General features: G+C 46.1%; 8 protein-coding genes across 8 annotated transcripts; 4 read left to right on the top strand and 4 right to left on the bottom strand.

Moving 5' to 3' along the window:
• Positions 1–174: 174 nt before the first annotated feature.
• C922_04947 (hypothetical protein) lies at positions 175–1779 on the top strand (the record flags this gene model as incomplete). The annotated part of the gene is made up of 3 exons (XM_008820521.1): positions 175–270; positions 398–448; positions 610–1779. 3 exons carry the CDS (start codon positions 175–177, stop codon positions 1777–1779), a joined length of 1317 nt encoding a protein of 438 aa, XP_008818743.1.
• Positions 1780–4413: 2634 nt separating this feature from the next.
• C922_04948 (AGC/PKA protein kinase) lies at positions 4414–6068 on the top strand (the record flags this gene model as incomplete). Its single annotated transcript, XM_008820522.1, has 5 exons — positions 4414–4537; positions 4698–4855; positions 4992–5176; positions 5314–5476; positions 5670–6068. 5 exons carry the CDS (start codon positions 4414–4416, stop codon positions 6066–6068), a joined length of 1029 nt encoding a protein of 342 aa, XP_008818744.1.
• An 887-nt stretch (positions 6069–6955) lies between these two features.
• C922_04949 (hypothetical protein) lies at positions 6956–8725 on the bottom strand (the record flags this gene model as incomplete). The annotated part of the gene is made up of 2 exons (XM_008820523.1): positions 6956–7434; positions 7606–8725. The coding sequence occupies 2 exons, from the start codon at positions 8723–8725 to the stop codon at positions 6956–6958; spliced, it is 1599 nt and encodes a 532-aa protein (XP_008818745.1).
• Positions 8726–9597: 872 nt separating this feature from the next.
• On the bottom strand, positions 9598–10176 carry C922_04950 (hypothetical protein; the record flags this gene model as incomplete). The annotated part of the gene is made up of 1 exon (XM_008820524.1): positions 9598–10176. One exon carries the CDS (start codon positions 10174–10176, stop codon positions 9598–9600), a length of 579 nt encoding a protein of 192 aa, XP_008818746.1.
• Positions 10177–10336: 160 nt separating this feature from the next.
• On the bottom strand, positions 10337–10555 carry C922_04951 (hypothetical protein; the record flags this gene model as incomplete). The annotated part of the gene is made up of 1 exon (XM_008820525.1): positions 10337–10555. The coding sequence occupies one exon, from the start codon at positions 10553–10555 to the stop codon at positions 10337–10339; it is 219 nt and encodes a 72-aa protein (XP_008818747.1).
• A 1033-nt stretch (positions 10556–11588) lies between these two features.
• Positions 11589–14636, bottom strand: C922_04952 (hypothetical protein; the record flags this gene model as incomplete). The annotated part of the gene is made up of 1 exon (XM_008820526.1): positions 11589–14636. The coding sequence occupies one exon, from the start codon at positions 14634–14636 to the stop codon at positions 11589–11591; it is 3048 nt and encodes a 1015-aa protein (XP_008818748.1).
• An 836-nt stretch (positions 14637–15472) lies between these two features.
• On the top strand, positions 15473–16288 carry C922_04953 (phosphatidylinositol glycan, class P; the record flags this gene model as incomplete). Its single annotated transcript, XM_008820527.1, has 4 exons — positions 15473–15533; positions 15718–15787; positions 15937–16055; positions 16173–16288. The coding sequence occupies 4 exons, from the start codon at positions 15473–15475 to the stop codon at positions 16286–16288; spliced, it is 366 nt and encodes a 121-aa protein (XP_008818749.1).
• A 5139-nt stretch (positions 16289–21427) lies between these two features.
• C922_04954 (hypothetical protein) lies at positions 21428–23830 on the top strand (the record flags this gene model as incomplete). Its single annotated transcript, XM_008820528.1, has 2 exons — positions 21428–22813; positions 22940–23830. 2 exons carry the CDS (start codon positions 21428–21430, stop codon positions 23828–23830), a joined length of 2277 nt encoding a protein of 758 aa, XP_008818750.1.
• Between the last annotated feature and the right edge of the window lie 3672 nt (positions 23831–27502).

Raw genomic sequence — 27502 nt, forward strand, 5'->3', positions numbered from 1 at the left:
CGTGACAGGAAGGAGACGTGACAGGAAGGAGACGTGACAGGAAGGAGACGTGACAGGAAGGAGACGTGACAGGAAGGAGACGTGACAGGAAGGAGACGTGACGAGAAGAACACGTGACTCGAAGCAGACCAAGCAGCTTCGTTCCTGTGTTATCATCGCTCTGCCATCACCACCATGGACGAGCGGGTGAAGCTATTCATGGAGGTGACCAATTTGTTGGATGAGGAGGAGGCAGAATCCATTTTGAGGACCTGTCAGGGGAATCTGGAGGTACGTCTCGGATGAGGAGCCACTCCGTGTAGCGTGTCGGCACTTTGCCCCTTCCTTTCTGTGGGTGAACAATGTTTTGTTCTCGACCGGATGGGCTCCATTTGTGAATCCCTTTCCCCCTATGCAGGAAGCGATATCGACGTACTTAAGGAAGGTTGACTCTGGGGCACTAGACGAGGTGAGAAGAGGGAGGATCCTCTCTGTGCGGGAGAATCACCCGAGTGAGGGGAACAAGCTGTCCTCTGTGTACTCACCTCTGCGCAGACAGCAACTGTCACAATTGCGCGTCCCAATTGATGCTAATCTCCCCAAATTGCCGCTAATTCCCCCCTGGTGAAGGACCCCCCCGGAAACGCATCGACCAGGAACTGCGGGAAGAGCCACGTACGGACTAACGTACCGACGAACCAGCAGACGGATAGAAATGGAATGTGCCATGGGAACGAAGACAAAATCGAGCGAGCCAATCTGTTTTACGTATTTAACCAACTGGGATCGTTAGTATGTCCCATTGTTAAAAGTGTGTGCAACCTTCTGTCGGCTTGCCTCAAGCTGGTGAGCACGTACATTGTAAACTCTCCAGAAAGCGACACATTCGCGGCATACTATGAGGAGAGGTATGGAAGGGGTCATGTTAATTTCTTCAAAGGGAGTCTAAGTGAAGCCATCAAGGTGTCTAAGCAGGAAGAGAAGTTACTGCTCGTGTATCTACACATTGAAAATAACGATAGCTCCTATTTCTGTGAATCCATTTTTAAGAATGAGCAGATAAAGTCTCTTTTTGACAACAATTGTATTCTGTTCGCACAAGACATTACTAAGGGGGACATAAGGGAGCTCAGCAATGTGCTGAACGTTTTTGTCCTACCCCAGATTAGCATCCTCCAGACGAGTCATGTCAGAGAGTATGAGGAATTGTCCATAATTTACGGCACCCCGTCAGCTAGCCACATTATGAACACGGTAGCTCACTGCATTGAGCAAATGGATAAGAAGAAGGAAAACCAAGATAAAATAAACAATAGAACCTACACCGATCGACTGATTCGAGAGGAACAGGACAGGGAATATCAGGAGGCTGTGAAGAAAGATGAACTGAAAGTCAAGGAAAGGAAGAAAAAGGAAGAGGAGAAAATGAGAAGGTTGCATCTGAAGAAAGATATTAGAATGAAGAGAAAGGAGAAGGCCAATAAATTTCCTTTGCCAATTAAAGACAATGAGAAGGTCACCAAAATCTGCGTTAGGTTGCCGAATGGGGTCAAAATTCAAGAGAAATTCAGCTTAAATCATACCTTAGAGAATGTGTATGAGTGGGCCGAGTGCTCTGAATTTTTGCGACAGGACTCTGGCAGCGCAAAAGGAGAGATCACCATTCCGTTGAAGTTTGACTTGATATGCGGCCACACCAAGGCCGTGCTTCAGCGCGGTGGCAACGCGCTTAGGGAGTTCGACCTTTACCCCAACGCAGTGCTAAACATGAAGTCGTTGGACTCGTCCGACGAGGAGTGAAGCGGCTGAGAAGCGGTGTGCGGAGGCGAAGCAGCGTGCGGCACTTCCCCAAGAAGGGGCTCACGATGGTTGCGCGCCAGTGTGGCAAATCTCCTGTTGGGTCTCTTCCCCATGGCTGGCAGCACGTGACCCGTTTTATTAATGTTTTTCCCCGTTCCGTTCCCGTATCGTCGCCACTATCACCTCTTCGTCACCGCTTCTTCACCGTGGCCTTTTCTTTCCCCTTTCCCTTTTTCCTTTTTTTTACGTTGGGTGCATTTGACGTGGCAGTGCCGGCGAGGTGCACCCCCTTCAGCTCGCCCGCCCTTTCCACCGCCACTAACCACCCCTTGCCGCGTACACACATGCGCAATGTTTATGTGCCCCACCAACAATTTGTGTTTTTTTTCGAAGTAAGTCTCCCCTCAAGGGTGTGCACTTGCCTGCACACGTAGTGTGAGTACCACTGACTCTTCACGTGCAAATGTATGAAGTGATGTTTTTTCCTCATATTTGCATCTTGGCGATAAGACTTACAGCCATTACGTTATGATGAGTAAGCACACCACAGATGTGGAGCCAATGGTAGGTATCGGTCCGATGTGTCAAGGGGTCCCCCAGAAAAGAAAAAAAAAAAACGGACCTACACAGGGCTTGCACGTACGCACATGTGTGCGGTGGGACATAAGGAGGGGAAACAGCGCCGAAAGAGCGTGGAAAGACGGGTGGACGACAAAATGAGCCCCGTGCACATGAGATGGAAAAATCGTTCGCATGAGAAGACAAGGCTGGTTGGAAGGCCCTCTGTTTGCTCATCTTCTCTTTGTTTCATTTGGGGAATTTTTTTTCCCCCTTGCCCCCTGAATGAGTTTTGCACCTTCAAGATTGCGTTTGTCCTTGCCTTTGTCCTTGCCCCTGTCCCTTCCCCTTGCGCACATGCACCTGTGCGTGCGAAGCTGATGAGGGAGGAGTCCACTTACACCTCCGTTGAAGATACGCGAGAGCCAACTCGTGTCAACGCATTGCAGGAAAAAAAAAGTGGAAATGAAGTGGAAATGTAGTGCAAAGGAAGTAGAAAACAAAATAGCCTGACATGACAGAAAAAAGGAATTCATACCCACTCAGGAGTCCTTATATGCTGCATTACTTTAGCCCGAATAGGGAAAGCAATCACTTGAGCAAAAAAAAGAAAAAAAAAAAGCAGAGACTTGTTCATTTGACGTTCCTAGAGAGTGTCTTTCTTCCCCCTGTTGTGTCATTTCAAGAAAGAAACGTAAAATACTAATTGTGAATGAAGTGTAAAGGCAAACAGTGATACGAAGGGAACTGTCTGCGCCTGTTCCTTTTTCATCGAATCACATGGACAAGGAAGAAGCGAGTAAGACCGCCGTGTCGCCATCGACAAGGTAAAAATAGGAACGAACTGAATGAGCGTCGTGTGAAGTAGAGTTCCTTTCCCTGGTGTCTTGCTGTGGAGAGACGTCACGAAGTGTCAGACAGAGCAGACAGCAATGCAGGAGGTACACGTTCGACGGAGTGGATGCTCTTTTGTTTTTTTTCCTTTTTGCGTGTCCTTGGCCAACCTGTTTCCTTCCGGCGCTGTGTGTAGTCCATCGGACGGAGTTAACAGCCTCATACGAATATACACACATGAGGGTCGGTACATGCCAGTGGGTACCTGTCATTTCATAATTAGTCGTCCCCTCTCCCGTCAGAAGTGAGTACTTCCCCCTCTGCCGCAGCGAAGGACCACTTGGCACCCACCCAGGGAAGTCAAACCATACCAGGTAACGCACAACACGGAAATGGTCCAAAGAATAGACCACATCCGGAGGACAGGAAAAAATTACATGTGAACAGAGTGTGCATGCAGAAAAAAAGGGGGGGTCGTACATGCGGTTGGGATCTCTGTATGTATTTTCCCGTGGCAATGCATATGGTTGGGTCCCCCCCGAGGCTGCATCTTTTATTTTGTTTCATTTTATCCGCACGCAACTTCCACCTGGAGTATGTCCAAAATCGGTGGCACCCGCGGAGGGGAAATATTCCGGTAGTCACTGGATCGGTCATTCCGGAAGTCATTTTGTCAGCCAGTGGGGCAGCTATTCCGCCCGTTATACAAAACAGCCAGTCCGTATGTACACACCCGCGCTGAACGTGTGATTATTAGGCCTTCTCCGTTTGGGCAATTTTTCGTTGCGCCACTGGGAAGGGGAAAGGCACCTTCGCAAGCGTACTGGTGCGTTCTGGCGGAAGAGGAGGGGGAAACGGTGAACGGATGGCGGACGCTTCGTAGTACATTTTTTGCCAACGTTAAGTGAAAGAATTGGAAGACGCTCCTGAATGTGTATTTTTTTTTTTTTTTGCGTAGTTGCATCCGTCTGATTTGTTCTGAGCTGCGCTGCGTTTTCTTTTGCTCTGTTCTGTTTTGTTTTGCTTTGTTCCGTTTTGTTTTGCTTTGTTTTTTTTGCTTTGCTTTGTCACACCTCGCGGCGTTACACCTAGTTGTGTTTTTTTTTTAACGCTGTCCGCTAGCTGACGCTTGGCAGACTCGGCTGCACCATTTTCAGCCCCGCACGTTGACCAGATCGACGCGGCGAGTGACTTTCCTGCACGCTTCTTCACCCCCACGCTTTTTCCCCCTCCCGATTAACGATGATCCAGTTTCTGAAAAACCTGCATCTGCACAAGAAGAAGGACAGTGGAAGCACTAAAGAGCCGAAGAGGGAAAGTAAAATGAAATATGAAGACTTCAATTTCATTCGAACTCTTGGCACAGGTGGGCATTCCTCAGGAGTGAGTAGCGGCAGGCTGGAGAACTGAGCAGGCTGCAGAAGCCAGAGGAGAATTGAGCAAGCTGGCCAAATGAGCAACTTCGGATTCTCTGATCCGAACATCCCATACGTTGAGTGGAACCCCACACACACCTCCCCGCGTAGGTTCCTTCGGAAGAGTGATTCTCGCGACGTACAAGAATGAGGACTTTCCCCCGGTGGCCATCAAACGATTTGAGAAAAGCAAAATCATCAAACAGAAGCAAGTCGATCATGTCTTCTCAGAGAGGAAGATTCTTAACTACATTAACCATCCCTTCTGCGTAAGGAGGAGTGGTGGCAGGAGCGGTGCGAAGGGGAGTTATTTCAGCTGCGCTATTCCAACTGCGCCACTCTAGATGTGCTGCCCCTCCCGAACAACAGACACTAAGCAGTGATGCCTGCGTCCCCTCTCTGCAGGTCAACCTATATGGATCGTTCAAAGACGAGTCCTACCTGTACCTTGTGCTGGAATTTGTAATTGGGGGCGAGTTTTTTACCTTCCTGCGAAGAAACAAGCGGTTCCCCAACGACGTGGGGTGCTTTTACGCGGCGCAGATCGTCTTGATATTTGAGTACCTCCAAAGTTTGAATATCGTGTACAGGTGGGTGAGGGAGAGGAGAAAGTGATTTACACTCGGATTACACGTGTCACGCATTATAGTTGCGATGTAATCAGGGGTTACCCCCCAAACGTGTGTCTGTCCAACTGCCTTATCTCGCCTGTTTCCTCCCCCCTGAGCAGAGACCTGAAGCCAGAGAACCTACTGCTCGACAAGGATGGGTTCCTAAAAATGACTGACTTTGGATTCGCCAAAGTTGTGGACACGCGCACGTACACCCTGTGCGGGACCCCCGAGTACATTGCGCCGGAGATTCTCCTCAACGTCGGCCATGGCAAGGCGGTGAGTGCACGGTGGGGCAGCCCCCCACATCCCGCTCTCTGGAAGGGGGCAGTCACAGGCGATGCAGCTTCGTCGCAACTACCGCTTTGAAACAGTAGGCGCGTACACTAGGCACCTACACTGGTCACCCCCTACAGTGGCTACCGTGTACGCTGACCTCCTCTCGTATGACCGCTTCATTCCCCCTCTACAGGCAGACTGGTGGACCCTGGGCATCTTCATCTATGAAATCCTGGTGGGGTGCCCCCCCTTCTACGCAAACGAGCCCCTCCTGATTTATCAGAAAATCCTGGAGGGCATCATATACTTCCCCAAGTTTCTAGATGCGAACTGCAAGCATCTCATGAAGAAACTCTTGTCTCATGATTTAACCAAGCGGTACGGGAACCTAAAGAAGGGGGCTCAGAACGTGAAGGAGCACCCCTGGTTTGGGAACATCGACTGGGTTAGCTTGCTCCACAAGAATGTAGACGTGCCTTACAAGCCAAAATACAAAAACATTTTCGACTCCTCAAACTTCGAGAGGGTTCAGGAGGACTTAACCATTGCGGATAAAATTACGAACGAGAACGACCCCTTCTTCGACTGGTAGGTCTGGCCTTCGCTCGGTTGGTCGTTGTAGTTCCTTTTTTTTTTTTTAAAGGGGTTATCCCAATTCGTGTGCATAATTTATTTCTTTCCTTTTTCTTTCCTTTTTTTTTCCTTTTTTTTTCCTTTTTTTTTCCTTTTTTTTTTCTTTTTTTTCCTTTTTTTTCCCTTGTTTTTGTCGTTATGCACAATTCGAACGACTTCGTCGTGTCTTCGTCTGCTTAACCGTCCGTTTTATTGGCCCCAAGGCGATCGTCCATTTCGCCATTTCACGTGGCATTCCCCGTTGGCGCCTCACCTCCCGCGGCAATTGTCCATGTCGTCCCAACTTCGCGAAGCGATTGAACAGGCGTCGTGGAAAGGTATCCTCTCGTGTGACATGGCAAGTCGATTGCGAGGAAATGTCACCGTTCGTGTGACATGGCCAGTCGTTTACGGGGAAAGGTGGCCGTTCGTGTGTCATGGAGAGTCGTTCAGGCGGTGTGATAACCCCCTTTGTGAGTAACGCTGCGCCGACGTGGGGGCAGATGGCTCGCCGGTCCAACGGAAATTTTGCCACCTATATGGAACGTTCTCATAGTGGAGTTACCGCTTTGGTGAATTCCCCCTTTTGTGGAGTACCCCATTTTGTGGACTATCCCCTTCTGTGGACTATCCCTCTCTGTGGACTACCCCCTCCCATGTGTGATTCCACACCGTGGATGGAAACAAAATGATATACAGTAGTGATTGGTTTTGGATAAGTGATAAAAAAAAAAAAAAAGTTACCACTGGGGTGTGAGTAGAAGACCGTCCCCCCCCAAAGGGTCATGTCCCCAGGAGAAGGGGTACATATGGTGGCACCAATTTGACTGACCATCTGGGTAGCTGTCCCACCGGAGGGGGGAAGCTTCACCACAGTGTCACATTCCTGTAATTTAAAAGGTGAATTAAATCGGGGGGAATTCTGTTCACACTGATGTATTCCCTGTTTTGCATTTCCCTCTTGTCCTCTTCCGTAGAAGCGGGCTGGAGGAAAGGGAATAAAGATTTGTTTCTCTTCTTCATCTTCCCCGCGTTGTCCACTTTGGTGGCCCTTCGTATGTCAGTCTCACATGGATAATCTAGTCCATTTTTGTAACTGTATAGCAGATCAGAGCAGTTCACCATTTTCAAACTTCTATTCTGTACAGTGTTGGCTGCGTCGTAGGGGTCAGGCCATCTGTAATGCTTTATGTTTACTTTCACAAGTTTGAAGAAATATTTGTACGTGGAGTAATGCTCTCCGAAGATGCTGTAGGGGGAGGGGCCGAGGTAGATGGTGAGATTTTCCTTAGCGGGTACCTTGGGCAGGAATCGGCAGTGGCGGTCCATCGTTTCGATCAGGTTGTCTGCGGGGGGGGAGGGCAGCAGAGAAGGGTAAAGCGCATTAGAATGGGTGAGAAGTGGTTAGCTTTATTAGCGTGGGTGATAAGTGGTAAGCATTATTCGCTTCGGTGGGAAGGTTTGGAGTTCCCTCTTATGTTCACTGCACGGACAGGACTGCTGCCGCGGAGACTTACCATCGTTGTCGAAGAAGAAGACGTCAGGACAGAGTTCCTTATATTTGTCTCTGTCGCAGATCCTCTCCTTTAGAAAAAAAGCCTCCTTCATTCTGTTGTAAAGAAGAAGTTCCACCAGATCGAGCATCCTATCTGCATTTTTTTCGAAGCACCTCACTTTTCTCTCTTGTCTTTTTATCGAATGGGAGATGTACGCGAGGTACTTCTCCCTTTTTGGTTTCTCGAGTGTATCCTCTGATGAGAGTACCGTCTCCAGGTGTGCCTCCTCAGGGTGGAAGACCATGTGTACACTTCCTGCTTCGGCATACCCATGGATAGAAGCTGAGACGTTTTCAAATGTTCCCACGTGCTTCAACGGATGGCCTGCAAACAATGTGATGTCCCTTTTGTTCAGCTCCCCTGTGAGAGCACCCTCTCGCACTGCATCCTTCCTTTTCCTTTTAAGGAACACACTGTTACGCCTCTTCCTCTGCACACGCGCGTAGTAATTTGTGTACCTTCTATTCCTCTTAAACGTCCTGCATTCTGGCAGGGTCCTCCTTTTTCGAATACTACATTTTGTATGCTCTCTGGTGAAGCATGTGCCATGCACCTTTTGGTTGGTGGAGTAGAGACAGGGGCTGCTGTATCGACTTGTGTAACGCGGGAGTGAAGCGGACTCTTCCTCCATCAGAGGGGGTGCTGGATAGGTTGTCTCTGGGTAAGCTCTCTCTGGGTAAGCTGTCTCTGGGTTGGACTCAACCGATGGCGACGTGCATTCATCCGCGTGCTGTTCTAATTCTTCCCTGTCATCTCTGCACGTGGAAGCACTTACCCCTCTTCGCTTGGAACAGCTCGGCGAGCACCTATCCTGACTGTCATGATGAGGCACATCGGGCAGATTCATCACATCAGGCACATCAATCACGTCCATAACACCAGGCAAGTCCATCACATCAAACGCATCGAAAGGGTTGCTGCTACTCAGTCGGTTATTGTATATGCCCTTCATGTTTGCATAAGAGTTGAAGAAAATTGCATTCTCCATCTTAAAATCTTCGTAAGTGTATTTGGGCGCTTTTCGCTTGGCCTGGCTGCGTGCGCTTGTGGCGCAGAAGGAGCGTAGAGGTTCACCCCGCATGCTCAAGGGGTGTGTCTTTACGAGGAATGTTCCGTTTGTGGCAGCAGAACTTGTCCTCAGACACCGTGGGGGGAAGGAAATGAAAAAAAAGAAAAAAAAAAAAATTACCACCTGGTCGTTGGTCACTACATCAGGAGAATGTGTGAACCGACGAGCCTATGCAGGTGGCCCTCCAACACACCCCGTCACGTTGAGAATGCTCCTGTGTGGTTGCAGTTGTGCCGCCCAACCTGGGTGAGAAGCGACTCAGGTTGTAAGGCGGAAGTTGTCAGAGGGAAGCTTTCACGTGGAAGTTCACCAACGGGAAAAGCTTGGAGTGACGCATTTGGGGTGATGGGGACTCGTTCTTCTTCCTCTTTCGTGAGTACCGCGCGTCCGGCTGGAAGATGAAGACAGGTTCTTTTTGTGGAAAGGGGTCTCCTTCCGTGGGTTTCTCAATTGTGCCCGGGAAGTCAACACGTGGCAGCTTTTGCGTCCTTAAAAAATTGGCGTCCTTTTAACGTGCGAAATTAAGAGGCTGCTTAGCGTACGTTTTGTGAGAAAAGTTGGCAGCTGGATTGCGTCAGGCGCGCCAGTTGGATTAAAACAAAAAAGAAAAAAAAAAAAAAAAGAAGAAAAAAAGACGAAGAAGAAGAAGAAAAAAAAAGTAAATTGTTTGGGTGGGGGAGCAGTTTCTATTACGTACAGGTGTACCCACATGTGTGGGTGGTTGTGTGCATGTGCTCTTACCGAGGCGCTTTCGCATGCTCATGCAGAAGGGAATCCATCGGTGCGCAGTTCCAGCGCAGATGTCGCCCAGTTGGTACACAGTTTTTGGCCAGTTGGTTCTCATTCCCTGGCATTCTCTTCTGCCCAGTTGGTGGGCGGCCAAGTCAGCCGGACCACGAGATGTTCATCGGGTGGTGGGGAGTCACCTTAAAGCTCTGCAAGCCGCTCATCGCAACTTCCCCATTCTGGTAAGAGCTGAAATCCACAAAGGCCACGTTCCTGCCGGGGATATGCCTGACCTCGCAAAAGCCAGGGTACTGATTAAAGAGAATCTCCAGAGCATTCTTATTTATTTCGTTTGGTAAATTCTGGACAAAGAGGGTAAACACGTTGTCCTTATTTTCGTAGCTTGTTGTCGATTTATAATTCGTAATTGGTTTATACGTGCCCTCGAGCTTTTCTATGATTCTGGATTTTGTCTTCGCATAGTTGATATTTATGTGCTTATTGAGGAAGAGCTTCCCCTTTAGATTTTTGTAGGCCAGGGTGGAAGATGCGATGGTGTTGAAAACGACGAAGGCTTGGCCTCTGGACTGGTTGGCCTTCTTTATAACAACGTCGAGAACATTCCCATAGGGGCAGAAAAACTCGAACAGAAGATTTCTCAGATCCTTAACGTTTATTTTCTCCTCCAGATTGTTCACATACAGTGTCTGGTTCGGGGGGATGTCGAAGGGGTCCATGCTGGGAGGGATGAGGGTCGCGTAACAGCAGCGAATCGGGGGCATACAATTTCAGATAATTAATTAGCTCTTCTCACGCCTGACTTGTCGGTCTGGAGGCCTGACTTATTCGTTTTCACGCCTCACGTGTCGGTTTGGAGGCCTCACTTCACTGTCCGCACTATCGCAGAAAGAGGTTGACGAAGGCCAGGATGACACACGCCACGGACACGTATAAGGACAGGCGGTCCCCAATGACTGCAAATTTGCCAAGGGTACCGAGGAACCCGTTTTTCTTGTTGTCGAAGACGTTGGGGAAGCGCGGCTTCAGGTATGTACATGTGCATATGCAGAGGATGATAACGGTGATCATGGATTCCAGGTTAAATAGCGCCGACATGGTGGGAGAGAGGGTGACGTTTTGCAGGTTGGCGTTTGGCAGGTTAGCCGTTTGGCGGATTGGGAGCCACTGTGTGGTGCTGTGCCCCTCTGTGTGGAGCTATGCCCGCTGAGATGATGAGCCCCTTTTCGACGGTGTAGCTGGGTTGCCGAGCCTCTATTCCTCTTGGAGTTGGCGCGCCGTGGCTATCTCTTACTCTGCGGAACTTCAGCCCCGCTGGTGCTCACCCCACTGCAACTCGACATTCGCGTCGAGTGCTGCAGAAATTCTCGAGCACAGAGAACGCCTAAGTCCAGGCACTCATGATAAAAAAAAAAAAAGAAAAAAGGCAGTTGCAAAGGTTTGTCCTTTTGCAAAAAAGGGGACCAGCAGGAATGGAATCCTTCCTAGCATGTGGTATAGGAAAAAAGAAGATAAAATAATGACGACGATGATGATGATAAGCACGAAAAAAAATAATAGGCACAAGAGTGCTCAAAGCAGCAGTGGGGAAGTGACTAATGGGAAATTCAGAAATATTAGCCCTTAGTTGTGCCAAATGCGATGGAGAGAGAGAAAAAAAATATACCAAAAAGGGGAGACTACTCTCCCTTTTTTGTCACTAGTCGTTCCAAGTCGACTTGCAGTGGCTCGACTGCGAAGACCGTCACCTGCGTCGCGTGTCCCATGGGAGCGCCACGCACAAGAACGCATACGGACATACGTTTGTACATACATTTGTACATACCTTTGCACAAGCCTCTGTATAAGCCTATGCAGAAACCTTTGCATATATATATGGGCGCTCTCTTGATTCGCTTCCCTCCCGTTGAGGAGCTGCCCAACCGGGACGCGAATCTGCAAAATGACCTCTTACAAAATGGCCGCTTACAGAATGGGCCCTTAGAAAATGGGGATCTCCGGGAGGGAAGAAGTTCACGCTGCGGCGAACCAGCGGAGTACTCAAAAAAATAGAATAAAAATAAAGTATAATGAAAGAAAAATAAAGTAGAATAGAATAAAATAACGATATTGCAACGGGGTGCTGCCCCCGCTATGGCGCCGCCAGCTCCTGCAGAAGCCGCTTAGAGCTGATGACCTCCGTAGTGAATATCAAGTAGTGGTACCCCCGGCTGTGTGTGTTCAAGTTGCGGATGGCGGCGATCTCCGCGTAGGAAATGCCGCCCACATAGAAAAGCAGCACGATGTCCTTGTACCCCTCCGGGTCTCCCCCCCAGAGTGCCTTCTTCCCCTTGTCGTCGACGCCAAACTTGCCATACCCAACGGCATTCTGCACAATGTCGAGCGTAGGTCCGCTCAATAAGTTAAAGATCTCTGGGAAAGCCTGCATGTTGTTCTTTAGTATTCCCATGTATTCTATTAGCCTCACGGAAAGAGGAGCGTACCCATTGCAAACGTATGATATATCGTTGTGCTCATTAGAGAGTAGGTTAAAATGGTTTCTCAGGTAGCTCCAAATGAATTTCTGCTTCGACTGATGTTTTAAAATGTTACACAGATGCAACTTATTTATACGACTCAGTTCTCTTATGCCATAATTCTCAAGGATGTCTTTTTTGAGTTCATTGGTATAGGTCTCACTGAAACCGTTTGTCACCACAGAGAAGAGACACAAAAGTCGATACACTTCATAGATGTCCTCATTAGAGTATATAAGAAGTTGAATCTGCTGGACGATGTTATGTAGAATGGTCCTATTGGATGTGCTATTCAACTGTATTATTTCGTCTTCCAATTTGAGTTTGTTAAAGTTGGCTTCTTTCTTCATTGTGGTCAGGATGAAGGAAGCAAGGTTCACATGAGTCGACAAGGAGTTGTGTTCATAATGCTTCACTTTAATTTTTTTCAAAAATGTGTTTATCTCTTCTATATCTTTCAGGGTTTCCTTTTCCTTGTACGTTTTCTGTATTTCGCTAGCTTTGTTGTGAAGGTAGAACCCGACTTTATTTGGACTCAGATCCTTTATGTCGTTGTAGAGCACATCAACCGAGTTCTTCAGCTTTATCCTCACCATCATGTTTTTTAGAACATCACTGTTGTGTTGGCTCTCTTGTTCTTTCCTCTCCCATTTGGCTTCCCCTTTGTCCTCCCCACCTGGATTACTCATCTCGTTAAATATAATATATCGAGGGACTTCTATCTGTAAGTTTGAGATGCCAAACAGATGGTCTAGTAGTCCCTCGTATGTAAAGGGGGTACAGAATGGTGTCACCATGTCGATCTTCCGATCGATGATTACACAGGAGTCAATCTTCGTGGATACATTAAGGAGGAAGTTAAAGTTGGATACCCCTAGCTTCTCCTGCAGGTAGCTTTTCTCCTTTTTGCTTCTCCTTTCCATCTTCTGTTTATCCTTTCTTTTCAATAGGAAGTTCGTATTGTCTTCCTTGGCCATGAAGTTTGGACCTGTGCTTGCTGAGCCACTCTCGTACTCTTCGTCCATCAGATATGCCTCTTCCGATGAGTCTCTTCTTTTCTTCCTCTGCAATGATTTGATTACCCTTTTGTTTTCCCCTTTGGAGGGACGGCGACGTGAGCCTCCCTTTCTTCTCCCCTCCTGGACGGCTCGATTTATCTCCCCCTCTGTATGGCCTCCACTGGGGGACATTCCTTCCTCCCTCTTTCCGCCACTTCTCCCAAAGGAGCTTGAACTTTTATTTCCATCCCTGCCACTGTTGGAGGTGTCTCTTCTTTTAATTCCCTCTCCTCTGGAGTTCCCTGACCGGTCCGAATCAGAGTCGGTATTTACCCCTTCGTTTGGCGCGGCTCCGGTTTCTACGAGTGTTCCCTGTGATGGCATCTCCCTCTTTATCGATTGTTCGTTTCGCTTTCTTGTCCATTCCACGGGTGTGTGTTCCTCTCCCTCGAGTGTCTTTTCCGCCGCTTCCTCTGGCGCCCCTTCGCTCCCTCCGGGGGGGTCTCCCTCCGCCGCATGGCCATGGTCCTGGTTATCTTGATCATCACGGTTTCCATCATTATCACTGTCCCCTTCACCGTCACTGTGATCGGCATCTTCACCGCCATCGTCACTGCGATCACCATCTTCACCACCCTGCTCAGCTTCATCTTCCTCCTCCGCGCCCCTTCCCCTTTGGGATTTATTTCCCCTATTTTTGTTCTCCCGAGGGGGCGTCTTTCCCGGAGTGGTCCTCTTCTGGTTGCCTTTATCGAGCGGCTCCCTTCTGGTGCTGGGACTCCTGCTGCTCGTCCTCCTGCGGCGTGCGCGCTCCGAGAGGAAAATTTTATGCAGAGCGTACTTCACCGGGATGACGGGTGGTTGGCCTGAATCTTGGAAATGTCTGACGTCCTGCATGTTTTGCAAATTGTTCAGGATGTCTAGGAAATCTTCGTCAAACTTATTGGACGCCTGGATGTCGAAGTTCATCGAGACAATTTCCTTCCTCAGTTGTATTAACTGCTCTACTATGAAGTGTGACAAGTGTCCCAAAGATTTGATACTTTTGAACACACCATCAAAGAGGTGTTGCAAAAACATGAGGCTGAAAGAACACATGAGGAGGCTGGTGAAATCGCTGTCTACGTAATACTCCTTGTAGAGTCCCTTTATCTCTAGGCTGAACACATCATTGTACAGTGGGAAGAAGTAAAGAGGGAAGACAATCACGCGTATGTGGATATCCAACAAGTTGTGCTTTAAGATTTCGGCCTGGCACATGGGAGTCATGTAAGGAATGAACACGAGGGCATACTTTCTACCACCCCCAGGGGGTTCCCCTCCAAGCTTTCCCCCTCCGCCTTGGCCTCCTCCTAATTTGCCGCTTTCACTTTTTGCAATCCTTTCAATTAGTTTGAAGACATTTTCGATTTCATAAAAGTGGGGGCGGAGAAAGAATAGGATATTGGAAACATTGTACAGTTTGCTCACGTTAACTTCTGTTTCGTTTTCCAGGAGAAATACATGCTCTATGCGTTCTTTGTTAATGTCATCGTCGTTTAGGACCACGTTGAGGAGGATATGCAGAGACCTCTCGAAAAAAAGGCACTTGTCCCCTTTGAACCGTCTGAAGATGTTAAGCAGCTGAGTCCGTCCCTGCTGCCTCAGCGCATCCGTCACGTTCATCGTTTAGCGCTAGGTGCCCAACCAACGTCGTGGTGGGGGACCTGCTCCTTTCGCCTCACCTCTCTACAAAAGGGGTAGTCCCTTGCTCTTTCTCATTTAATCGAGGAGGGGTCCCTCCACGCGCCGCGCCCGGATGGAAGTGATAAAGCGGTACAATCGCAGACGGGAGTGATAAAGCGGAAGACTGACGGACGGGAGTAATAAAGCGGCACAATCGCAGACCGAAGTTATTATAACCGCTGTTTTCCCCGCTTTAGCACTTCAAACAGGAAGGAGCCAGTAAAATCCTGTTCGATTAGCAACCCGCCAAGAGGAGCCAAACGCTATCTCCTACGCCTATGGAGAAATTTTCCTAGTCTGCTCAAGTGAAAAAAAAAAAAAAAAAAAATCTACCAGCTCAGGATGCCCATAAATAATTTTCTGTAAAAATTATTCTACCCTGGAAAACCTACCTTGAACGGAAAATCGTCGCAATTTTTGGGAGGCGAAACCTGCATCCGACCTATGTTGGCAATGCGTCGGTTTATGCGGCGAGATAATGTTTCCTCATTTTACTCCCTGCCTGGTGATAATCCCCCATAAGGCTTTCTTTCTTTTTGGTAAACCTCTCTGCACCGTGGTAGGTTTAACTGTTTTCCATTCTTTACGTCTCTCCGGAGCCGTAAGGCGAACAACTAGGAGAGCGTTTCACAATAATGAATAAGAGTAGGCGTAATGATTTTTTTTGTTTTTTCTTTTTTTTTTTCTTGCATGGTTGTTAACCTGTGTACAGCACACGAGCGCTACTTCCCGCACTTGCATGGCATAGTTTTACCTCTCCGGCCCACAAATGCACAATGCAGTCCATTAAGGAGGGCTACGCCTTTTTCATTCTCTACCTATCCCACATCCTTTGGGGTTGGTGAAATTGAACCAGTGTGTACTGGGCAAGGGTGCGCGGAGGAGACCCTTCCGCGTGACACCTATGCGTATGCCTATATATAAACACATTTGCATACGCATGTGACAGGTACCCTATTTCAGCTTTCCCCGCAGATGCACTGCGTTTCACCCCGGTTACCACCCCAATTTACACTTACAGCTTCGTACTTAGTCTGGGCTTTCGTATTCGATGACTTCTTGAACGTCTTGTCCTTCCCGTTCCCTTCCAAGTATGGTTCTCTTTTCCCGCAGAAGGCGAAGCGCCCCAAAGGGGCTTTTTTATGAGGGTATACGTGTGCCCGTTTTGAGCTTTTTTCTAGGCTGTTCTTCACTTTTGTTTTTTATTTTTCTTATTTTGCCTCTTCTCTTCCTACCGTAGGTACTGGGCGGCCATCATCCCGTGTGCTATCATCTTCACCTCCTTCTACTTCATTTTGTTCACCATTATTTACTCATTCGTGAAAACGGAGCCACCGACCTCGATGCACCTTCTAGAAGGTTACATGGGAGTGCGCAGAAATGGGGGTTAATGTGTGAAACTTCCCCCAGTATGGATGGCTGTTTTTCCGACAGTTTGTATATGTGTCTCATCGCCTTCATCCCTTTTTTGCACAGATGACCACTCCGTTTTCGAGGACCAAATGACAGAAAGTTCCCTAAATCGGATGAATGACTTAAGGATTGAACAGCTGAACAAACTGTTGTACGATACGTCCCTTTACTTTGAGTAGACCACTGAGAAGAAGTGATCCCACAAATTGGGGGATCCTTTTTTGTTGTTCCTAAGGACATTTGTCTGTTTGGGATTGAAAAACGGGGGAAATGTGTGCAGGGTAACTTGAAGCAGGAGCACACAAAACCTACTCACATGCGAGGCATGTTCCTCACCAACTTTATGGAACACTATTTAGTGAATAGCTCTATTTAGCGGCTTTTCCGTTTTGCTATTCCTTTTTTTTAACTTATATTTTTTTCTTCTTTTTTCCCTTAAGTGGCATCATTAAAGGATAGCATTCTCTTTTGCTTCAATTGTTTCCCCCCATTCGACGAGCAGACGCTGGCGTCACTTCGAAAGGGTACATTGTGGAAACTTCACATTGTAGGACATCGACCCATGTTTAATTATATGATACATCCACATCAGTTAAATCGAGTTTGCCCGTTTTGACCACACGTTCTGTATTTCATGGAAAGGAAGGAAGCACTTATCATTCCGTTCTTTTTTTTTTTTTGTCTTATCTTTCCCAGTTGACTTTCTATAGTGGCGGTGAATAGCACCCCAGGTGAGAGGTTCATATATGGATGAGCAGAAAGGGGCGCAAAATAGAATGAAAAAAAAAAAAAAAAAAAACCGAACTAGCCAAAACGTCTCGTGTTCGTACATTTTCGCACACATCTTTTTATAACGTTGGTGAGGAGGTGTATTTGAGCTTACAATTGTTGGCCTTAAATGTGTGTGCAAATTTGTCTTCATCAGTATGGCGACAACTTTAGCTATCTATGTAGCTAGCTTTTTTTTTATTCTTTTTTTTTTTTTTACAACTGTTCATAATTTTGTTCATCTATACAAATATGTTCATATTTTTTTTTTAATCGATAGGGGAATTTGCCGCTATTAAAAAATACGGCGCGGTTAGGCGATACTTGGCAACGCTTTTCGCAAGCGCTTACATATGTGAAATAAGCACAATTATGTGCGAAGGACACCCAAGGAACATAAACATTTGGGGATATTCGCTTTGGCCTTTTTTGTTTCTTTTGCCTACACTTATATGGATGATGCAGGAGACGTTTCTGTGGGGAATTTCTCTTCCTGCGGCCTTTCACTGCTGGGGTGCAAAAGCAGAGGCGCCACGTGGGTGCCATGTTGCGTGGTCACTCTCATGTGGAAATTATTTTTTTTTTTTTAACTCATTCCGCCTAAAAATTGAATTAATATTTTTGGGGAGGAGGTAATGCCTGCACCAGCATCTTGTATTCTGCACCCTTGCACCTCTTCGCTGTTTAGCAATTTGTGTGCCGCGTTTATTCGCATTTGTTCACCTTAATAAGATTCGTTCTACCGTTATTGAGGTTTTCCTATCTGTCCGTGAAGACGCATATCATTTGGGGGGGACCTGTCCAATTACGAGAACAGTGGTTTATATCTACGTACGTGGCGCATTCATACAAGTGGGGTTTTGACAATCCCCCCGACCCCCCGCAAAAAGAAATGTGCGTACACATGGTTATGTGGTTAATCAGACAGTGTTCTGACGGTTTGGGCGCTTCATGCTCACAGCGTTAACACGAATGCACGAGTGTGTAAGGAGGCCACTTACAACTGCACATTGTGTCATTCTTCGCTGCTAGAGGGAAGATGCCTGTGGCAATGAAACGTGTCGCGGGGTGGGCTGCACGTTTACAACGAAGAGAAGCAAAAATAATTGAGGTGGCTTATGGAGAGGGAGAAAACGCATGCATGGCTTCCGCTGCGATTTTTTGGAGATCCGGTCACTCGGTTCGCCGCGGTGTGCATGTGCGTACGTATGTACATGGGTATGCATGGTTACGTCTGCACCGGTGCGGTGGTCTGTATTTGCGCTTACGTCTATGCGGGCCCTGCACTCGCGCCAGGGAAGCTTGCAGAATCAGCCTTACGAGTACGCGCAAGTGCACAGGTATAGGCAGAGGTGCACATGCTTAGATGCAAAGGTGAACATATATACGCCTACAAACAGCGTTGAAGCGAATTTTTCCAAGTGGAAAAAAAAGAAACAAAAATTGCACCAGATATCTAAGCAATGTGTGATCAATTTTGTCGTATATATTTTAGTATTGTTTTAAAAAATCTCGACATAGAAGATGGAAATGCAGGGTGAAGAAGGGCCCCGGACCCTGCCAAATGACCCCCTTTTTCACAGTTAAATGAAAACATATAGCTATGTAATGTAACTATGGGGGTAAGAAAAAAAAAAATATAGAAAGAGCCCTTTAGGCCATCGCCGCAAAAAGTACCCAATGATACAATTATGCAGAAAAAAAAAAACAAAATTTACAAAATGGTGAAGCGTAATAAAGGGTGAGGAAGAGGTACACAAATTGTCACCTCAGTGATAGCAGTAAGATGAAGCAAGTGGGAAAGTTGGGGACATGTACAGCTGCACGAATTGCATGTTATTTCCCGGAACTCCGAGAGATGGAAGGCCAAAAGGAAAAGTACAATGATTAGCAGAAGTCGTGAAGGGAGTGAGCACTGCGAAATTAAGAAAATTACCTTCTCTTTTTAAACCTTTCGGCAGTGACCTTTAAATGGCACCACACCGGTGTCGTTGCTTTGAATAAGAGGAAGAAATAGTGTTGTCTTTTTTTTTCTTTTTTCAAGATGAAGTGGACAGAATGGGGAAGAAAACTCCGTTGATGATTGCCATTCAGTCTAAGCTGCAGTCGCGGGGATATTAGCGTGGAGAGTAGTGGGACTGGAGGATGTCCTCCCCACAAAGGGGTGCTAAGTATACGGTGCGTGAACGAACGAAGAGGCAAACAGTTAAAGTTACGTGTCTAGCGAAGCATGACCAGTCGGATCACACCGCAAGATAAGATGCCTGAGCTCGCTTTGTCGCCTCGCGCAAGTACTCACTTGTACACATATGCACTCACGTGGGAACGCACAAGTTTGCCTTGTAAAATTTGAAGGCGCAATGCACTGTATGCAACACAGACAAGAAGGAGAGTGTCATCCCTCCCTTTTTTTTTTTTTAATCCGTTAGTACACGAAAGAGCTGAAGTGATAAGTTAGATTGACAAACCATGTGGTTCATTAAAATGGCACATGTATACGTATGTAACAAACCTGCACATTGTGCACATGTACCATAGAACTTAAAGTACAATAAAAAAAAAAAAAAAAATAAGAGGTCAGGGTAAAAAAAAAATTCCAGCATGATTAGCAGAATTTCTCTGGTCAATGTGAAGTAGTAATTGGACCTCCCCCCCCAGGTATATGTTCGTCACTGAATTGGGTCAACGAAGGGAGGGGTACAGCTGAGTTGGCGTTACACGGTGCAGCGCAGCCGGGTAGGCATAGTTATACCAAATTGTGGAGGGGGAGGGGGGAACTCTATTCGTCTCTCCGGGTGGAGCGGTAAGCGGTTCAGCAGTTAAGCGGACGCACATACAAGGTAACAAATGAACAAACGAACAAAAGAGCCGACTCGCTCGTGCCCCCCTTGCAAGCACTTTAATCATCATCACCCCAAGGAGAGGAAAATGTAGCCAAAAGAGAAAAAAAAACTAATTGATATATGTATTTCCCCCTTTGTGAGTCAAGTAAGTGAAGTGATGGAATGCGTAGTACTAGTATGTGATGAAGGGAGCGGGACAGACGTAGCGAGTTGTGTGTACGCACCAGCACGTGCATGTAAGCGTGTGAATTAGTATGCATACCTTAATGCGCATACTTCCAAGTGAACGCAACTAACGTAGGTGGTTACGCGTACAAATACGGAGGAGAAATGTGCGTTTGCGAGCGTGGCTTTTGCTGTTTGAAACCACAGAGCCAATGCTTCAGAGAAGGAGAGCTTTACGTCCTGGTCAAGGGGGAAGAGTCAGCTGGCCCGCTGAACAAGGTTACGTAGTGCATTACGTGCCCGTTAATTGTCTCACATGCATGCAGGCAAGAAAAAAATAAAAGTAAGCACCATGTGTAAGCGTTATATTTAAGCATCACATATAAGCATGATATATGAGCATCATATATATATATCTATATTTTCTTTCTGTACTGCACCCACGCGTATACGTCTGTGCATACGGGCGGGGCAAGGAGATATGGCTAGTTACAGAATTTACCTGTGGACTTCCTTGATTAGAATTTGTTTGTATGTTCATCAGAATGGGGGCAAATGAGTAAAAGGAGACGTGAGTTTTTTTTTCTTTTTTTTTTTTTGTTTACATATCTACTAGCTAGAAAATGATGTGTAACCCGAAGGAATGAACAAAGGTTTCGTGTTTACACGGGGGCCGTAGCAAAGCCCAGGAGGACGAGTGGAAGAGAGTGTGTACGTGCATGTAAATATATATTCATATGCTTTATACATGGGGATGTACGGCTTTTCCCTCCAAACCCTAAACATGGTGATCTCTCGATTTTTTCTTTTTTTTTTATTAGTCGTTTACGTGAAAATGTTAACGGCAGTGTGCGCACTTGTGTAAGCTTAAGTGTGTACATGTTGTTACTCCGTTCATGAGCCCTCTATCTGGCGAGCGTGCATATATAACACACTTGTTAAACAATTCCGCTGGAGGCAAGATTTTTCTTTTTGTTTAACCATTTAAAACAACTATTAACTGTTTCTCTGTTTATGTGAAGCTTTCTCCATTTTGATCTGACCATATCTGCCTCCGTGTTGGCTAATACAACCGGAGCTTAAACTATTTCTTTTTTGTTTTTTTTGTCACATGCATTTTAGAAAAAAAAAAAAAAAAAGAAAAAAGAAAAAAAGAAAAAAAAAGAGCAAGATAAAGCTTCATAGTATGGGTAGCTAGCTTAATTTAAGAAAAAAAAAAAAGAAAGAAGATTTTTTCCAAAAAGGCTTTGTTCTTGAAGCATAGAATTAAAGAAAGTAATTTTTTTTGTGCATAGCTTTTTTTGTTTTGGCAAATTTAGTGGAGGGGAGCGGGGATGGCCCCTGTCTTGTTGGAGACAAGTAAAAGGGGAGTACCGTCAACGTGAGGATGTGCTGGGTGCACGTGTAAATGTATACAAGGGGGGTGCATATGCATGTGTATCAGCGTGTGCGTGTGTGTAAACGCGTGGTTGTAGACAGAAGCGAGGGAGCATCCGAGGAGTAGAGGAGAGTGCCCCCCACTCAGGAATCCACAAGCCCGGCATGGAAAAGAGGGAGGGAAGGGAGCCCAACCAACTAGTGGAGCCCAAGGATCCAAGAAGAAAAAATGCCGTGGAAGTAAAGGCGGAAAGCTCCAAGAAGCCATGGTACTTACACGTGGAAAAAACCAAACTAACCTATTTTTTCGATTTAATCGAGGAGGACCTATCTTGTGGGTTTAAAAGAAAAATTAGCTTGGCCACTCTGGGCAGTGCAGACGGGTCTTCTGTCGAGGTGCACGACAATGCGTTTAAGAGGGTCGCGGTCAAGACGGAGCAGCCAAGGGACGGTGAAGTGGGTGCCGAGGTGGGTACCGACGTGGCTATCGAAGTTGCTACCGAAGTGGCTGTCGAAGTGGCTACCGAAGTGGGTGCCGAAATGGGTGTCGAAGTAGGTGTCGAAATGGGTGTCGAAATTTGCACCGAGTCGGAAGAGAAAAATGAAGAGGGGAAGGAAGACTACCCCGAGAGATTGTTCCACGTGAGGGTGAGGGACGAGCACGAGCAGAGCGCCACGATCAGCGATGACCACTCATTTGAGGAGCAAGTCGAGGACGACTTGAGAAGAGAGATAACTACAAGCGCTGTACAAAGCTGCTCCGACGAGATCGAACTCTCCAATTATGTGTATCGAAAAGAACGATCCAGACTAGCCATGCGCTGCACGCATGATAAAAAGAGTTACAACTTATTGCTCTACCTGAATACGTTCTTGAGGGAGCTGACTTGGAGCAAGAAGGATCAAATCAATGGTTTGTTAAAAGCATTTAACCAGAAAAGATTTAATAATAACAACAACAAAGGCATGCGAAACAATTTTAAGGCAGACTTGTACAGGGTGGTGATACATGCCGGGGGTATCCTTTCCTTCAAATTGCTAAAAAGTAACAACGAAATTGGGAAAGAAACTTACTATATGAATGAGGAGCTACTGCACTTAGAAATTCATAATATCCTAGGGAACAACTACCCCATCAAGCAAATTTTTTACATGAATCAGCAGGTCCGTGATTTCCAGAGAGTGGTTATGCCTCAAGAACTGCAAAGTGATAAACCCATTACATGTGGTATCCTTCTCGATTTTGATTACATGGGTCGTTCGTTCGAAATGAATGAACAGAGGCCGATGAAGCTGGTGGACTTGTTGGTGATGCTGGATAAGATTTGCGAGCTCCTTCGCGAGAACTGCACCGTGATTTATGTGCACCTCGCGGAGCCAAACTATGCGGGTACGATAAGGGAGCTGATTCTCCCGCAGCCGCAACGCGCTGCCAAGAACACGAACGGCGCACACCGGGGGCACGCATGCAGGCACAAGAAGGCATACAGCTACCTGTTCGGCGACCTGGAGAGTACGATCAAGTTGTTTGAGGAGCGAAACATAAAGGTGGTGATTAGGACGAGCGATTCGACGGAGGAGGCGGAGTCGACCAATGGGGCGAAAGGGGCAGCACCGGCAGATAAATCGCTTTCGCCTCTTTCGTCCCATTCGACGTGTCTGTCACACTCGTCGGAGCCTTCGGCTATACCTCATGTGTCGCTCAAGAAAAAGAAAAACACAATCGTGAAGGACATCGCGAAATTATTTGAAAACCCCTACGTCGACAACATTATTCTCCTGTGCAATGACGTAGATGTGATATCTTATTGTTACCATGTTCGCCACAAGATGAAATACAAAAATGGAGAAGCACGCATGAAGGGAGAATACACTTTTCGATTCATGAAACCAGTTTTGATTTTCTCCTTCTTAAATAATCTGCCGATTAGAAATGGAAAAATATATCCTCACCTCATGCTGGACAGATTCTGCTACATGACTTTTATCATTACTACTTATCTTTTAAGGTGCCAAGCGAGAAAAATCGAGAAGGTGGCCGCAGAAAGTGATTTCAATGTGGACCCAGTGGAGGAGCTAATTAGGAAGTATAACTTTGAGAATAGCAAACTGAAGAAGACCATGAACATGTTACTTCTTGATGATTTATTGTACAAGGTGAATGCGAAGGTGAATAAGAAGACGAATAAGAAGATAGATAAAAAGACGAATGCGAAATCGAAGACAAATGCGAAATCGAAGACGAATGCCAAATCAAAGACGACTGCCAAATCAAAGACGACTGCCAAATCAAAGACGACTGCGAAGAAGAATGGAAAGACGAAGAGGAAGACAAATATGAAGTCAAAGACGAATGCAAAAACGAAGATGAGTGCGAAGACAACGATGAAGGGAAAGACAAAGAAGAATGCCAAAACAAAGATGAAGGCAAAGATGAACAATTCGAAAACAAAGATGAAGGCGAAGAGAAAGAAGAAGGCGGATGCGGAGGTCTCCGTTTCGGACTTGCTGCGCAGGAGCTTTTCTTCGGTCTACTACCCCATGCACTACTACTTGGAGGAATCCTGACGGGGGGTAGTCGAGGGGCCTTTTCTCGTGAGCATTTTCTTTAAATCGTTGACCGATCAGTCCGCTGCATGTGTAGTCCTATGCGTGTGTTCTCCCCTGCGTGCGCCCCTCGTTGTATGCTTGCTTCCCTCCGTGTGCCCATCCCCGTGGTGTTTCTGTTCCCCCCCCACACACCTCCGTCGCGCTTGATGTGCGCATTCCACCCCCACTTTCCTCGCGCTTGAGGTGCGCATTCCACCCCCCTTTCCTTGCGCTTGATGTGCGCATTCCACCCTCATTTTCCTCGCGCTTGATGTGCGCCTACTATCCCCATTTCCTTCGCGCTTGATGTGCGCATTCCATCCCCACAGCCGCGATGTAGGGCCACCAGATGATTCTTTCCACCATTTGTCCCAATCTGTGCAGGCACACGAAGCTGATTTTCATCCCCCCCGTAGAACATATAAACAGAATGGTGGTTGCTAGTTGTTGCGCCAGTTTGTGCATACCTACAACCCTTGTTTTTTGTTTTTTTTTTTTTTTACATGCGCTGGAAAAGGGGAAAGCTTCGTGGGACTCTTTTGCCAGTTTCCCCCAGCGCACGAGTGATTCTGTTTTTTGTTTACAAGTAACGTTTCATTCTGTCAGGGGAAAGGGAAAAAAGGGACAGTCTCTTGCACGCGGGGTTTACCTATATATATATACATGCATTTTTTTTTTTTCCCTATCGTATTTTTTTTTTTCATCCTCTGTGCGTTGCAGTCTGCATGATTCGCGCTGCATTTTTCATTTATTTATTTCTGTTTTTTTTTGTGATTTTGACGTGTAATCAGTAAAACCGGACTTGGGCGTAATGGATAGAGTGGTTGGCAGGCGCGCGGTAGTCGCTACGATTGGTGGCCGCTTCGATTGGCGGTCCCCCGAGTGGCGACTACCGCGCTCTGCGGCCCCTTTCCAGACAGCTTTCGTAAAAAAAGACCAAGTGGCACCTGAAGGGGAAGTCCTGGGGACGCGATCACACCGCCCCTGCGGGTGCGACGAGAAAGGGGAGCTGCGAGGGCTCAGCATGGTAGGCCAATCGTTCCACATGATGGAAAGCGATAGCAGTTATGGTAGCAGCGACGGTAGTAATGGTGGAAGTTGCGGAGGCTTCCTTGTACAGGAACACTAACTCGAATGCGGACATCACGCAAACGTGCACACATGCATACAGATCTGTCGACACAGAAGAGAAAAAAAAAAGGAAAAAACAGTAAAATTTCTGTGCCATACAAACTGCAAAAACTACATGTATAAATGAAAAAAGGAATTATTAATTTTTTTTTTTGGGGCGGGGTGCTCCGTTTTGGAGATCTTAGATAAAGTTACTAATTGAAACGGAAAAAAGAAAAAGAAAAAAAATTGCACCTAGCACCGTTTTGTTAAGAGGAATCCTTATGCAGATATAAAAATGTAGGCATGCATTGGCATACTGATGTACCTGTGAATGCATGAGTAGACACAGAAGCATGTAGATAGGGAAAAAAACAAAAAAAATATATATATATATATTCGTTGGGGGTAAAATTAGAAAATATGACAACAGAATTAAATAATATGAATCGTGTAAAATAGGTCACTCGGTGCATTAACATGTCAAAGGTGGGAAATTTTTTTTCGCGATCAAAATGGTTTGTGAGGGCGCATAGGGTGGCAAAGAATTACGCGACGAGCTGCACGTGTATGCATACGTGGCGAAGTATGTACTTCACTGTGTCTGTGCATGCATGCGTTTGTTAATTTATATATCCGCGCATCCATGTGTTTACTTTAAGCAACAAATCAAGCGGGGCTCCCCGAGGTCGCTGCGTGCACAGCGTTTAATGTTAAAGGCACTGCTGTTTTGTATTCGGAGGCTCCAGCCTTTCTAGGGATCGCCATTTGGGCATTTCATGGTATGGAAGGGGTTGAGAGGCCAATTCACTAACCTCCACCCTAGGCAACGTTTATAGGATACTCTTCGATAAAATAAAATAAAAAAGAAGCATTATTTATAAATGTGCTGATATATATCTGTGTATAGAAGCGCATGTATAAAGGGGCAAAAAAAAAAAAAAAAAAAATTAAACCGTGTAAGAGTTACAAAAGATCCGTGTAATGAATTAGGAATGCATGCATGTGCACAGAAGCGATGCAGAACTGGTAATTTGAAAGAGTCTACTTGGGGGAACTGAAACAATCAGGGTGAGAGCATCAGGTCGAATTCAAGCTAAGTCCTAGCGCAGAATTGTGGCTGTAAAAAGGAGTGAGAGAGACAAAAGTTTGAGGAATTTTACCTGCACTCGATAAGACACTCCTCCCAAGGAAAGCAATACATGGAGAAAGGTAAAAGTATGTCCCTGCGCATTTGGTTAGCCATTTTGTTGACTCTTCCATTTCCCAATAAGACAGGTATCCGCAGAATTTAAAGCAGTGAATCGGTTAGCGTTGCCTATCCATTTTCGGCCACGATCCGTAGGGTGCTTTGGATTCTAAGTCAAGTAAAAGGAGCGTGATCCAGTGAAAAAAGAAAAAAACGCAACAACATTGCAGAGGTTCCCCTAAATATGCATTGTGAATGGGGTGCATATAAACTTTATCGAGAGTTACTTATGCAGTGCAAAGGAATGTCCCTATCGGTGCAATTACACCCCGGGGTAATTAAGCCCTCGAATAAGCCCTCGGAGGCAGAATTAATGCACGGGCATATAAATGTGCATATGCAGGTGCATCCGAGCGTGTGTACGTGGATTTGGTCACATGGGTGTTCGTCCTCGTTGACACGGCCGGAGGCACTCTGCCTTTCCGAAGGGGGCATTGAATCCCCCACGAGAAGTGGAAACTGTACAGGAAAAAAAAAAGAAATAGATAAAAATAAAACTATGAAAAGGACAATGAAATGTAAAAAAAAGAAAAAGAAGAACAAATTTGTGAAAAGAAAAAAAGTGCATTTTTACCTTTTTGCCATTTTTAACGTATTATTTATTTTATTTTTTTTTTTTTTTTCACTTTTTCCATCTTTACACTGGCTCCTGCATTTTTCGAGAATTGGAACTAATTACAAGAGTTGCATAGAATGTACGTGAAACCGTATCACCGCTGATGCTATCAATGTGTATCGTTTAAAGGGATTTCTTTTTTTTTTTTTCTCCACAAGTAGACGAACAAAGAAGGAACTTTATCGCACATGCTTAACACACGAAAAAATGACCAAGAAATCCGCTATTGGTCCACCACAAAACTAATGATGATTAAACAGCAGGCACGATTAAGTACCGTGGAATCATATAGTCGGGTTGGCGCAGGCACCAAAATGGAATGCCCATATTCTATAAAGCAACACTTCTAGGCACACTCGAGTGCACTTTTAGATTCTTATCTTTTTTATTATATGCACCGAAGAAAGAAATGAAAAAAAAACAGAATTATCATTTGAACTATGGTATGTTCCCCTTAAGGGTACACTGCACGCAGAATCGGAAAAATAAACTAAACAAGGAATGCTCACTATTTTCTAAAAGGGGCTTCCATGTCTTGGAATAAATCTAGAAAAACGGGGAATGTCTTAAGCATTCGATGTATTAATATAAGATGAAATGTGTTACCTAAATTATTTGTAAAAAGAATAAAAAAAAAATAATTCTGATAAAGAGCACCTGGGATCGCCATGCTAAG

This window comes from Plasmodium inui, assembly GCF_000524495.1.
Source record: "Plasmodium inui San Antonio 1 unplaced genomic scaffold supercont1.32, whole genome shotgun sequence".
Classification (NCBI taxonomy): domain Eukaryota; phylum Apicomplexa; class Aconoidasida; order Haemosporida; family Plasmodiidae; genus Plasmodium; species Plasmodium inui.